This window comes from Henckelia pumila, chromosome 2, assembly GCF_033568475.1.
Source record: "Henckelia pumila isolate YLH828 chromosome 2, ASM3356847v2, whole genome shotgun sequence".
In the NCBI taxonomy this organism is placed as follows: domain Eukaryota; kingdom Viridiplantae; phylum Streptophyta; class Magnoliopsida; order Lamiales; family Gesneriaceae; genus Henckelia; species Henckelia pumila.
Window position 1 is genome coordinate 198244340 of NC_133121.1, and position 14635 is coordinate 198258974.

The following is a 14635-nucleotide window of genomic DNA, read 5'->3' on the forward strand; positions in this document are numbered from 1 at the left end:
ACTTGTTTCGGCTTTGAAGACATGTCATGTCTTAGAGTCAGGTGGGGAGGGCTACCTCATCTATGCAGTTGATATGTCCACGAGTAGTCTGGGTATCGATCAGTTACCGGTTGTCAGCAAGTTTCCTGATGTATTCCCTGATGAGATTCCTGGTTTTCCTCCGGTTCGAGAGGTTGAATTTGATATTGATCTAGTACCAGGAACTACGCCTATATCCCGAGCACCTTATCGTCTGGAACCGTCAGAGATGAGAGAATTGAAACAGCAGTTGCAGGATCTGCTTGATAAGGGATATATTCGTCCGAGTGTTTCTCCGTGGGGAGCACCTGTTTTATTTGTCAAGAAGAAGGATGAATCGATGCGATTATGTATTGACTACAGGCAGTTGAATCGTGTCACCATCAAGAATAAGTATCCTTTGCCGTGGATTGATGATCTGTTCGATCAATTACAGGGTACTTCTATTTACTCGAAGATAGATCTGAGATCTGGATACCAACAGATGCGGGTACGAGAATCAGATATTTCTACGACTGCTTTCAGGACCAGATACGGGCATTATGAATTTTTGGTGATGCCATTCGGTTTGACGAATGTACCGGTAGTCTTTATGAATATGATGAATCAGGTATTTCGAGAATATCTGGATAGATTTGTCATCGTCTTCATTGATGATATTCTTGTCTATTCTCATGACAAGGATGAGCATGCACATCATCTGAGAATTGTTTTACAGACATTACGAGATAAGCAGCTGTATGCGAAATTGAGCAAGTGTGAATTCTGGCTTGATCGGGTAGTGTTTCTCGGTCATGTGATTTCCAGTGAAGGAATATCTGTTGATCCAATTAAGATAGAGGCAGTGCTGAACTGGTCTAGTCCGATGACGGTTGCTGAGATTCGAAGTTTCTTGGGTCTAGCGGGTTATTACCGTCGGTTCATCGAGAATTTTGCACAGTTGGCCAGGACTTTGACACAGCTTACATGGAAAGATTTTGCCTTCATATGGTACTCGGATTGTGAGGAGTCATTTCACGAGCTGCGTAGACGTCTTACTACTGCACCTGTGTTAGCTCTACCTTCTAGATCAGGAGGTTATGTTGTCTATACTAATGCCTCTGGTCAGTGGTTAGGATGTGTTCTTACACAGCATGGACATGTTATTGCCTATGCTTCTCGAAAATTGAAGACGCGTGAGAATAATTTTCCAGTACATGATCTCGAGTTAGCCGCCATTGTATTTGCACTCAAGATTTGTAGGCATTATCTTTATGGCGAGAAATTTGAGATATTTACGGATCACAAGAGTTTGAAGTATTTATTCACTCAGGCGGAGTTGAATATGCGACATAGATGCTGGATGGATCTTTTGAAGGATTATGATTGTGAAATCAAATATCATCCAGGTTCCGCTAATCTTACTGCTGATGCCTTGAGTCGGCAGGTGAGACTTTCTGCACTTCAGACTAGTGAAATATCTCATATGGTTCAGGAGTGTTATTCATTGAGTTTTACACTCAAGCACAAGAAAGGAAGAAATGGAATTCGTTTGTATACTATATTATCTGAGCCAACATTGTATTCTCGGATCAGAGATGCTCAGATATCTGATGTTAAGACTCAGCGTTTAGCACGTCTAGCCAATGGGGGTAATACATCTGGATTCCATTTTCAGGAAGATGGTTTATTGTGCTTATCGAATCGAGTGGTTGTACCTGATGTTATGTAGCTCAGGAATGATATTCTATCTCAAGCTCACAGGAGTCGATTATCAGTTCATCCTGAAAGCATGAAAATGTATAAGGACTTGCGAACCAGATTCTGGTGAAAAGGGATTAAGCGGAGTGTATATCAGTTTGTTTCAAGATGTTTAGTTTGTCAACAGGTCAAAGATGAACACCGACGACCAGGTGGATTACTGCAGAATCTTGAGATTCCCGAATGGAAGTGGGAGCATGTGACTATGGATTTTGTCACCCACTTGCCTATGAATTCACGTCAGTGTGATGCTATCTGGGTTGTTGTTGACCATTTGACGAAATCAGCACACTTTATTCCTTACAACCGGGAGTATTCTTATGATCGCATGGCACGCTTATATGTCCAGAAGATAGTGCGATTACATGGGATTCCAATGAGTATAGTTAGTGATAGAGACCCGCGATTTACCTCACGTTTTTGGGGTATTTTTCAGCAGGCTTTGGGTACCACTCTGAGGTTGAGTACTGCATATCAACCGGAGACTGATGGGCAGTCAGAGCGGACAATTCGTACGCTGGAGGATATGCTACATTCTTCTGTCATAGATTTTGGCTTATCTTGGCAGAATCAATTACCTTTGATCAAATTTGCCTACAATAAAAGTTATCATCGTAGTATTGATATGGCACCTTTAGAGGCATTGTATGGTCGACGGTGTCGTACTCCGTTATTCTGGGATGAAGTCGGGGAATGACAAGTCGAGGGTCCTGAGCTGGTGCAGCAGATTGTAGACAAGGTAGATTTGATCAAGCGGAGGATCAAAGCTGCTCAAGATAGACAAGCCAGTTATGCTAATATTCATCGTAGGCCATTGCAATTTGAGCCTGGTGAGTATGTATTCTTACGAGTATCACCTTTCAGGAAGGTGATGAGGTTCGATGTGAAAGGCAAGTTATCACCTCGTTTCATTGGGCCTTTCCAGATACTGGAGAAGATTGGAGATGTTGTATATCGTTTGGCGTTACCGCCATCTCTTTCCAGTATACATAATATTTTTCATGTGTCGTTACTTCGACAGTACATAGCTGATGAATCTCATATTATCCAGCATACTGATATTCAGCTAGAACCAAATCTATCTTTTGTTGAAAGACCACTCCGTATCCTAGACAGGAAGGAGAAAATTATTCGGAACAAGACTATACCACTTGTGATGGTACAGTGGCAGCGCCGAGGTGTTGAAGAAGCAACTTGGGAAACCGAGAGCTATATGCGGGCTGAATATCCTGAGTTATTTGCTTTGTACTTTTGATTACCATGTAAAGATGTAATTACAGTTCTTGTAATAAAACATGGTTTGATGTTTCATATTGTTATCTTCATTTGTCTTTAGATTTTATTTCGCGGATGAAATATCTAAAGGTGGGGAGAATGTAGTAACCCAGATTCCATTTTAAGATAATAATATGTTAAATATGATTAAAGGTTGGTAATTAACCAATTCTGGAGCTTAATCGGATTTTAGAATCAAGAATTGGATTTTCTTTTTCCGAGCCAGTTCGGACGGTCCGAAGATGACTTCGGACGGCCCGAACTCAGCACACCGGGGGCTCCAAAGGTGAGCTTGTCGACTTTGGAGTTAAGGCACGTTCGGACGATCCGAACTAGGATCGGACGGCCCGAACTGCCTTATGCCATGCAAGAAGGATTACTCAGCCATGAATTTTGACAAGTGTCGGACGTAGAGAGGTTTGGACGATCCGAACCTGAGTTCGGAGGCTCCGAACCCGACGTGGCTTGCATGCATGCATTGAGTTAGATCGGATGATCCGAACCCCAATTCGGAGGGCCCGAACTCGTCCGAAAATTTTCCTATAAATAGGGGCCTTCAGATTCATTTCTGATTACGAATTTCCGAGTTTCCTTCTCCAGTTATATAGTATGAGTTATACACTTGAGGGCCCTATCGGTAATAGTGAGATTCTGGAATAACAAAGAAGTTGTTATAGTCATCCAAAGTCAGCGACTCCAAAGGGCTATCTACGGACGAAGGTATGGTTCGGGAATCTATTTAAGTTTTGGGAGTACTTATTAGCTTAGTTAAGGCTTATAAAATTATGTATTTATACGGTGAACATTTGAATATAGGCTTGGAACCTAGGATCTACTATACTTGAACTAGCCTAGAGGTACGTACACATTGACTGAGATTGCCAGCGAGTATACATGTTTATATGTTGCATTTATTTGGCATTATTATATGGCATGATATATGATTTATCGCTTTTTATATTCATATGTCATGTGCATATACACGTTGAGCCTATACCTTGTTATACCTGATTATAGAGCCGCTCAGCTCTATACTCGATAGTCTGTCACTGAGAGTACCGCGATGGCGGGGACATGTATGTCTGAATACTCTGGTGTACTAGACGAGTGTGGTTGCACCCAGAGGTTGATCCGTGCGGTGACAACACTCATGTGGCGCCGGTACTGAGCATGACTTTTCAGATGACCATTTATCAGTCATCATGTTGCATGCATTATATACATATGTTTACTCATGTTTATGTACTGGGCATTAGCGCTCACGTCCTAGTTGTTATCTTGGACACCCTATTCCACGGGGCAGTTCGCAGGATGGACGGAGCTGGTAGTTCAAGGCAAGACTAGGGAGCAGGAGCCTTGAGGAATTAATTATACAGCAGGATTCGATATAGCTGTATAATGTTTACTTTTAAGTTTTCGATATGGTTGTATCACTACAGTATTAAGCCTGGATATATTGTCCTAAGCTAATATGTAAATTATGGATTATGTTTCCGCACGTTTTACTCTGTTAAGTATTTTGCTGTATTAAGTTTAATGGATGTTATTAGTTGCCAGTTAGTAGGTGATTCCATGTAGGGTCACTACAGGCTGTGGGTTTCCACGTCACAAAAAAAATTATATTAATAATCACATTTTAATCTATCCTTGCACAATCTCGTCTTTCAAAGTAAACGTAGCCTTGAAATATTAAAACGTGACTAAGAGGTCGTTAATTGAGGAAATAAAGTTATTAAACAGTTCGGATCAAAGGGTTAATGAGATTCTACACTATGAGTATTACCCAAATCATGTATCCGATGGTCAATATCTCTACGCTTGAAAATAATTAATGGGATATTGTTGATGTGGAAAATCATGGGGCATTGGATTTATGGTTAGGGTAAAACCCTTAAGATAGGTTGAACTCTACCCAAAGGGACATTAGTTCGAACCATTTAAAGTGTTCAGATCCACTAAAGTGAGTTCGTACGCACCGAACGCAGATCAAACTTCCAGAGTTGCATGACCAATTAGATCAATGAGATGTCAAAAGTCCAATGACATGTAGCAGATCGTACCTTTTGAAATTAGGCGTCGGCTAAGGTGTCAAAATATTGTTGACACTTCGACGCATGCAAAGTTCGGGCCTTCTGAACTCAGGATCGGACCATCCAGACTCTTCCTATAAATTGACCATGGTTGATTAATTTCCAAATGAAAATTTGAGTGTGTTCCTCTGGTTCCAGTGTATATTTTGAGCATTTTTGGCCATTTAATCGAGGGCCGGGCAATAGCTATGTAGTAACTCGACCCGAATCACTTACTAAACTAATACTTAGACATGAAATTAACTTAAATAAAAAACTTAATTACAGAAAATATCTGGCAAAAACATAAATAAAAAATATGACGCAAATCGAAACAATACAACCGACAACAAAACCCAAAGTAAAGTTATACAACCAAATGGCAACCACTGTATCTGAAACCTGCTTCGTAGAATGGGTGTCCAAGATAAAACCAAGGATCTGAGCAACTAACTCCCAGTACATAAGGTATGAGTATACAAACTGATATGCTGCATGTAAGATGACGTGACTGAGTAACTAGGAAAAAATCAATCCTGCTCAGACTAGGCGCCAATGACTATGTAGTACCAAGTTGGGAATCCGACCACGGGGTAAATCATAGACTCGTCGGATCATCGTAGACAGAAACACGATAAAAAATATCCTGATTGAGGCCCTAGAGAAATTGATCATACTTGGCATCAATACTGGCAGTGATATGTGGGTAAAATGGCAGCAACTCGAAAAACTTATGTTATACTCATCAAAAGTCAAACTGCCCTGCTCCAGGTTCAAGAGCTCAATGGATTTTTCCTGGCAGAGTGCAGGAGGAAAATACAACTTCTAAAATGGAAATCTGCCCATGTAGCTGCACCACCCTCATGCAACATGGTTGAAGATGCGAATTTCCACCACTTGCAAGCGCTTCCCTCCAATAAAAAATTGACAACCTCCATACCCTACTCCTCAGTAAAGTGGAATACACGAAAACATATCTTCATCAACTCTAACGAATTATTCACATCCTCTGGAGTCTTGCCTCCAACAAATGGCTTGAGCCCCATCTGAACAAACTTGTGCATATCAAAGCGGCGGCATCCATTGCAGTGGTGACGGTGTCCTTGATGGTAATCGCACTCATCCTCATCACCCTAGTAAACTACGCTCTTGTGACTCTCATCCCTTTGACTTGCCATCTACACAAGGTAACAAATATTATCCTCAAGACGGTTTCCTTATGTCCCAAAATCTCATGCATCCTCTGATACCACTAAATGTAGTGACCTGCTCCCGCATCACCAACTAAGCAATCTTAAGCATGTAATTAAATATTAAAACAACAAGTACGATTATGAATAAAAATAGTGGAAAATAAAGTCTTACAATAAATCAACCGATATAATACAATCGACCCTATAACCTAAGGTGAAATATAGTTTATAAAACCCCATCGAAAACAGTACTGAAATACTCTCAACCTGAGACTGTAAAAAATCATGATCCACAAAATAGTTGCAATCTCCATTATCGCTCCCTTCGGGTCCGTCCAACCTAAGTCCTACCATAGGAATGGGGTGTCCAAGACAAAACCGAGGACATGAGTGATAACATGTTCACTACAAAAGTTTGAGTATACACTTGCTATGAGTGTTAATGCAAATGTACTGGTACCAAAAACCTATCATGTTAAACTCTGCCCAGTCAAGTGGCGCCATGGTATGTAGCACTTTGTGCCATCGCATCAGGAGGTGGCTCACACACTAGAAAGAATCCATGGATATCGGTGACCTGATCCCGTACTGATGGGTCCAACCATCCACTCAAAAATACGGGGCTGAGCGACCCCACTACTTGTATATCAAGGTACAAGATCAACATGATAATGAATGAAACATAATAATCATGACATAATATATGCACATAAAACATTCCATATAAACATGCAAACATAGAACATACATACTCAATCAGGATATCTCGGATAGTACATATGTACCTCTAATAAAGCAACCTATCAATTGTGGTTCTCATGAACAAGCCTATGAGAAAATAATTACCATATCACTCATTACAATATAACATCCTTAACTAGACTAATACATGTGTTAGTTGTCAGCCCATTGATGGTGATGACCCCAAACTCTAGGCACAGATCCGCTACGATTTTGATAGGGCTTCGCTATCGTCTGAGCCTCGAACCATTGACTAGAACGCCTAATAATGCACTAAAGACCATAGAGGAAATTTTGAAATGATAAAATGAAATAGTTACCTCGGCCCTTATTTACAGGCATCGATCAAAATATCTGAACGTGACTTCGGAGCTTCTGAACTCTATTCACCGAACGTGTGTCCTATGATTGGACAATTAATTGGGTTTGCAGAGTTCGTACCTTTTGAACAGGGGGTTTAGAGCTTCTGAACTCCCTCGATTCCAATCACTATTCAGAAAGTCCATCCTTTCTCATCCAAAGGCGATCAGATATTCCGATCTGCAGTTCGGAACTTTCGAACTTCTCGGTGCATCGGAACATGGACATTGTCATCCAAACCAGTTCAGAGCTTCCAATCTGCTCTTCAGCGCTTCCGAAATGCCAAGACACTTGGGGGCGCTTTGACCATATTTTATTGTCCGGAATCTGATTTTCAACTAATTAAACCCAAATTAGGATTCCTTAATCCTATTTTGACCAATTAAACATGTTTTGGAAGTTTATTAGATTAATTAAAAATCATGCTACTACAAACACTGCTCACAGACAGGTGGAGGACAACCATCTGGTTTTGGTTCTCAGCCTGCAGTGCTACTAAAGTAGCCAATACAGTCTACGGGAGGATCTAATCATCGATCTCGTGTACTAAGTCCAGTTTTTGCTTTCAGGCATGATCAAGATATTGAGGGTAATGAGAGATTCATCACAAGTACATTTAATTTATGTGGCATACCTTCTTTTGTCATTATTGATACTGGTGCATCTCATTCCTTCATTTCTCACCACTTTGTTAAGAGTCATAAATTAACATATGTCTCCCTAGACTTTGTACTTTTTGTTTCCACATCGACTTTCCAGTTGGCTTTAGCAAAACATCTAGTTGTGGGTTATCATTTGGAATTTGAAGGCAACATGTTGACCACGAATTTGATGATTCTAGCCATTGGAATACTTATATTGCATTTTGGGAATTGATGTACTAACCTTGTATCGAGCTACTGTAGACTTCTATCAGAGACTCATTCAATTCCATCCAGAAGGAGATGATATTTGGTTCTTCTATGGTGAGGGAGCACAACCCCCGATTTTTTTGGTGTCTGTTCTGAAAGCCTGTCGTACTTTGGAGTAGAGAGGGGAAGGCTACCTCATTTATGCCTTGGACACGACCATTGATAGGGTGGACATTGAACGCATATCAGTAGTCAAGAATTGCATGATGTATTCCCTAATGACATTCCTTGTTTCCTCCGGTTAGGGAAGTGGATTTTGGAATTGAACTCATGCCAAGGACAACACCGATTTCTTGAGTCCCGTATCACTTGGCTTGGTCTGAGATGCAGGAGTTAAAGCAACAAATACAAAATCTATTAGAAAAATTATATATACGTCTTAGTGTCTCCCCATGGGGCACCGGTTCAGATTGTAAAAAAAGAAGGATAGATTCATGCGCTGTGTATTTACTAACGCCAGCTGAATCAGGTAACCATTAAGAACAAGAACCCCTTACCACGTATTGATGATTTGTTTGATCAATTGCAGGAAAATTCTGTGTACTCTAAGATCGATTTGAGATCTGGTTGCCATCATATGAGAATCCGTGATCAGGACATCCCTAAGATTTTGTAGTAAATTGGGTTCAATGAAAAGTCATTTGTGGTTTATTTGAAAGAGGGGATTAAATAAGGCTATGGTTCTTGTTCTCTGGACAATTCCTTGTTTATTAGTATAACTCGATTTTCTATTGTCCATAGGACTAGGATTTGAGGAGGTACTCCCATACCATAAAAACGTGGACATATCCAAATCCAAAACTATGGTATCCATGCACAAAATATAATAAGGTTGAGCGACCCCTCTAATGGTTATATCAATGATAAATTCTCAACGTTATAATGCATGCAACATAATATTCGTGACATAATCAATGAACATAAAATAAATCCACATACAACATACAATCATAGAACATGTATACTCAACCAGGGTTGGGTTTCTCGGATAGTACGTCCATACCTCAGAATAAGCAACCTAGTGATATTGGCTGTCTAGTCCAGCCTATAAACAGATAATCACAGTATCACTAAAAGTCCACTAAACTCTTTAACTAGACTAATAGCTACTCACTGAAGCTAAACAAAGTCTAGCGATATACCTTCATCCGTAGTCAGCCCTTGATGACGATGACGTCAAAACTTAGGCACAACTCCACTACAACCTCAGCAGCGCTTCGTCGCCACTTGTCCCTCGAATGGGATGCCTTAAAGGCCCTAAAAGCTATCTAGAATGAGAGAGGAGTTTTGAATATTTAAATTTGAGTCATTTGTAATACTAAAAAATTATATATTAAATTTTATTTTTGAATTTTGTGTAATTTATAATATTGGAAAATTTTATATAATTTTTTTTATTGTATACTTGAAAAAATACAAAGGTGGAAAAACGTTGTCTATTGCATGTTTAAAACCGATGTTAAAGGTCTCGTGGTAAAAGTGCGGTAAAAAATTGTCTTTTGGGCAAATGGAAACGGTTTTTCACTCAAACGACAACGGTGAAAAACCATTTTTGTAAGCTCAAAATGAAAGGTTTCGAATTTCAAAAGAAAAATCACAACAAATCCGAACTGCGTTCTTTTTTTGATCCGTCTTCGAATATATAATCGGTACTATTTCAAGAACATGTATAACCAATAATAATAAAATTCCATCTTCAACTTTACAATCAAGTATAATAGAACTTAAGAAAATTTATACAATAACATAGCTCTCGACGAGGTGATCGCAGATATATATTCAACTCGAAATTCTGAAGGCCGGATCGCACAAAATCGGAGCTTGAAAAGGATAAAAATGGCGTGAGGTTTGTTCAGATTTATTCCTTCTTCAGCTACTGATCTTCACGTGTAAATGAGGGAGAAACAAGTGGGTATTAATATATATTCAAGCCAAATTGCATTTTAGTGTCTGAACTTTTGCATAATTTCAATTCAGTCCTCGGACAAGCGATTTAATTCAATTTCAATCCTAAATAATTTAAGAATATTAGAATTTAAATCTAAACTCCAAAATTCTAAAATTAAATATTCTCGGATTAAAATTAAATAATTTCGGGCCTTACAATTCTCCCCTTCTAAAAATTTATTTCGTCCTCGAAATCACATGCAATCTGTAAACACATAAGATAAAGAAATAATACAGATACTGAATAAAAACTCACATCAATGAAATAGTTCCGGATAACGCTGCCTCATATCTTGTTCTACCTCCCAAGTTGCTTCTTCAATGTTGTGTCTACTCCACTGCACTTTAACAAGTGGAATGAATTTGTTTTTGAGCTGCTTTTCTTTACGATCAAGGATCTTCATAGGTCGTTTGAAATAGCTCAATGTATCATCCAGCTCAGCCTCATCTGGACGAAGTACATGGAAAACATCTAGCTCACACTTCCTCAGCATAGACACGTGAAATACGTCATGAATACCGGATAGTGATGGAGGTAATGCCAATCGATATGCAAGATCACCAATCTTCTCCAGAATCTCATAAGGCCCAATAAACCGCGGTGATAACTTACCTCTCTTTCCAAATCAAACAGTGCCTCGGAAAGGAGATATATTCATAAATACTCGATCACCTTGTTCAAATCTTAGAGGTCTATGCCTCACATTTGCGTATTTGTCTTGTAGATCTTGCGCTGCTTTCATTCGGGACTGTATCAACTTTACTTTATCATAAATTTCTCTAATCATATATGGTCCTGTATCTGGTTTTTCAGAAAGATCATCCCAGAACAATGAAGATCTGCATTTCCTACCATACAGTTTTTTGAATGGAGTCATTTCAATGCTTGTCTGATAACTGTTATTATAAGAAAATTCAACAAGTGACAAAGATTCTTGCCAGTTTGTACCGAAATCAAGCACGACAGCTCTCAACATATCCTCCAGAATCTAAATAGTTCGCTTTGATTGCCCATCTGTTTGAGGATGATAAGCTGTACTCAAATGTAAACGCATACCTAGAGCTTCCTGGAGACTGTGCCAAAAATGAGAAGTAAATTGAGGATCTCGATCTGATACAATAGTCTTAGGCACACCGTGCAATCTCACCACATCTCGGATATAGATATTGGCCATCTGATCATGACGATAAGTCATCTGATAAGGAATAAAACAAGCAGACTTAGTCAGTCTGTCAATGATCACCCAAATTGCATCACATCCTCTCGAAGATCGTGGTAGTTTAGTGACAAAATCCATCGTGATATGATCCCATTTCCATTCCGGTACTTCCAAACTGTGCAATAAACCACATGGTCGCTTTCTCTCAGCTTTTACCTGTTGATAATTTAGGCATTTGGATATGAATTCTGTCACATCAGCTTTCACTTGTTTCCACCAGAATTGTTGTTTCAAATAATTATACATTTTTCTACCACCAGGATGAATGTTAAACTTACTGCAATGTGCTTCATTCAGAATCTGATATCTCAATTCTGCAACATTAGGCACAACAATGCGTTTATTTACAAACAAAACGCCATCACTACTGACCTGATACTCTGATTCATGTCCAGATCTAAATTTCTCAATTGAATTCTGAATATTCTGATCAGCTTTCTGTGCTTCTTTAATATTTACAAATAATTCAGGCTCAGCTTGGATTGCTTAAACTCGAATAGGTTGTACATCTGTATCAAAATCCAAGCCAGAAACACAACAATATTCTATAAACTTATATACACTCATAGTAGATAGAGACAAATCACAAACCTGTCTACTCAAAGCATCGGCAGCTGCATTAGACTTTCCTGGATTATACTTGATTTCACAATCAAAATCATTAATAAGTTTAACCAACGCCTTTGTCTCATATTCAATTCAGCTTGAGAAAATAGATATTTCAAGCTTTTATGATCAGTATAAATTTCAAAAGTCTCACCGTACAAATAATGACGCCAGATCTTCCAAGCGAAGACAATAGCTGCAAGTTCAAGATCATGTACGGGATATCTGATATCGTGAGGTTTTAGTTGTCTCGAAGCATATGCTATTACATGACCATTCTGCATAAGAATACAACCCAAACCTTTGTGAGATGCATCAGAATAAACTGTAAAACCACCTGTACCTGATGGAATAGCTAACAACAGGTGCATTGGCAAGTATCTTTTTCAATTCAATAAAGCTCGCTTCACAATTATCTGTCCACTGATAAGGAGTATTCTTCTGAGTTAACTGGGTAATCGGCTTTGCGATGCAAGAGAAGCCTTCAATAAATCGTTGATAATACCCGGCCAAACCCATAAAACTTCGGAATTCAGGCACTGATGTAGGTCTAGGCCAATTGATAACTTCCTCTACCTTGCTAAGATCAACAGATATGCCATCTCCTGAAATAACATGGCCAAGAAACACAACTCTATCTAGACAAAATTCACATTTGGACAGTTTAGCATACAATTTCTTAATTCGCAAAATCTGCAAAACGACTCTCAAATGCTCTGCATGCTCAGTCTTATTCTTTGAATGGATCAAAATATCATCTATAAAGATTGTAACAAACTCATCTAAATACTTCTGAAATATTCGATTCATTAACCCCATAAAGACTGCAGGAGCATTTGTTAATCCAAATGGCATAACAATAAACTCGTAGTAGCCTGGTTCGAAAAGAAGTTTTAGGCACATCTACTTCTCTTACCCTCAACTGGTGATGTAGTAACCCAGAACCCATTTTAAGATAATAATATGTTAAACATGATTAAGGGTTAGTAATTAATCAATTTCGGGGTTTAATCGGACTTCAGAATTAAGAATTGGACTTTCAATATTTTGGTCAGTTCGGATGGTCCGAAGAGGACTTCGGACGATCCGAACTCAGCAACCAGGGGCTCCAAAGAGTGCTTGTTGACTTCGGAGTTAAGGCACGTTCGGACAATCCGAACCAGGATCGGACGGCCTAAACCCCCTTGTGCCAAGTAGGCAGGATTACTCAGCAATGGATTTTGACAAGTGTCGGATTTAGGACATTTCACACGGCCCAAAGTGGCGATCGGACGATCCGAACTCGACGTGTCTCGCATGCAGACAGTGAGTTAGATCGGACGACCCGAACCCGAGTTCAGAGGCTCCGAAATTGACCGACTTTGGGGTCTATAAATAGGGGTCTTCAGATTCATTTCTGATTAAGAATTCCCGAGTTTTCTTCTTCAGTTATATAGTGTGATACATACACTTGAGGGCTCTATCGGTTATAATAGAAGTTTTGGAATAACCAAGGTGTAGTTATAGTCATCCGGGACTAGCGACTTCAAAGGGATTACTATGGACGAAGGTATGATCCGGGAATCTATTTAAGTTTTGGGAGTACTTATTAGCTTAGTTAAGGCTTATAGAACTTGTGTAGTGATACGGTGAACTTTTGAATATAGGCTTGGAACATAGGATCCTACTAAGACTTGAACTAGCCTAGAGCTATGTAAGGTCCAAAAAGTCCACTAGCTTAATCACGATTGATTGATTAAATTATATGAATTAATGCATGTTATTTAGTAGGCTTAATTGTTATGTTTAATTATGTGAATTATTTGAATGCCTGAAATATTATGTGATATGTATGATTTTAAAGTTTTCATGTTGGTATTAATTTTGGGTCGTAGGAAAGAGCCTAGCCTTGGATTGAGTTAAGAAAAAAAATATTTTAAAATAAAGTTGATGAGATGCAGTATATTTTATTTATTGAGAGAGAGTAAAATTTTGAAGGGCTTTTAATTATAACTAAGGGGCTGTGTTAGGAGCCCATTAGTCACAAAACGGTTTAAGCGTTCAGAATTTCTTCTCTTTTCTCTCATTTGAACGCTCTCTTTTTCTCTCAAATCACTCTCTCAAACGCTGCATCAAGACTAGGGTTCTTCAGAGGCTCGAGGCTAGATTGTCCTACCGCTCAGGTTAATTCCAATCAATCAATTCAGGCAAGTTTTTACTGATTTTGAAATCCATTTAGGAATATATGTATTTTCAAGGTAAAACCCTAGGTGTTTTGATTGATGATCTATGCACGTTCTTGAAAAATTTATGAGTATGTTACTTGATTGTGATACGTGAAGTATTCCTGATGTGTTCAGTTTATGTTTATTGAGTTTTGAATGATTTGAAGGCAATAAATCAGATTTTGGGGCAAAAGTTTGAAGGAGGGTTTTTGATAAAAGATCTTTTGAATTTAATTGTGTTTTGGTGCATGTTATTTTAAAAGTTTCATGACGTTGAATGGTATTTTGATAGAAAAGTATTCCAAAACATTTAGGTTTCAGAAAATGTGAAGAAAAAGTAAATTTTCGGGA

General features: G+C 38.8%; 1 protein-coding gene across 1 annotated transcript; it reads right to left on the reverse strand.

The window, feature by feature from the left end:
• Positions 1–10511: 10511 nt before the first annotated feature.
• On the reverse strand, positions 10512–11231 carry LOC140879332 (uncharacterized). Its single transcript, XM_073283009.1, has 2 exons — positions 10920–11231; positions 10512–10820 (listed from the first exon to the last, which is right to left on the reverse strand). The coding sequence occupies exons 1-2, from the start codon at positions 11229–11231 to the stop codon at positions 10512–10514; spliced, it is 621 nt and encodes a 206-aa protein (XP_073139110.1).
• Positions 11232–14635: the final 3404 nt, after the last annotated feature.

Excerpts from the sequence above, each read along its gene's own strand:
- LOC140879332 (XM_073283009.1), bottom strand. The coding sequence starts at position 11,231 with ATGTTGAGAGCTGTCGTGCTTGATTTCGGTACAAACTGGCAAGAATCT. Across the intron at positions 10,821-10,919 it reads GATTTGAACAAGGTGATCGA|ATTGGTGATCTTGCATATCG; the intron begins GTATTTATGAAT and ends ATTCTGGAGAAG.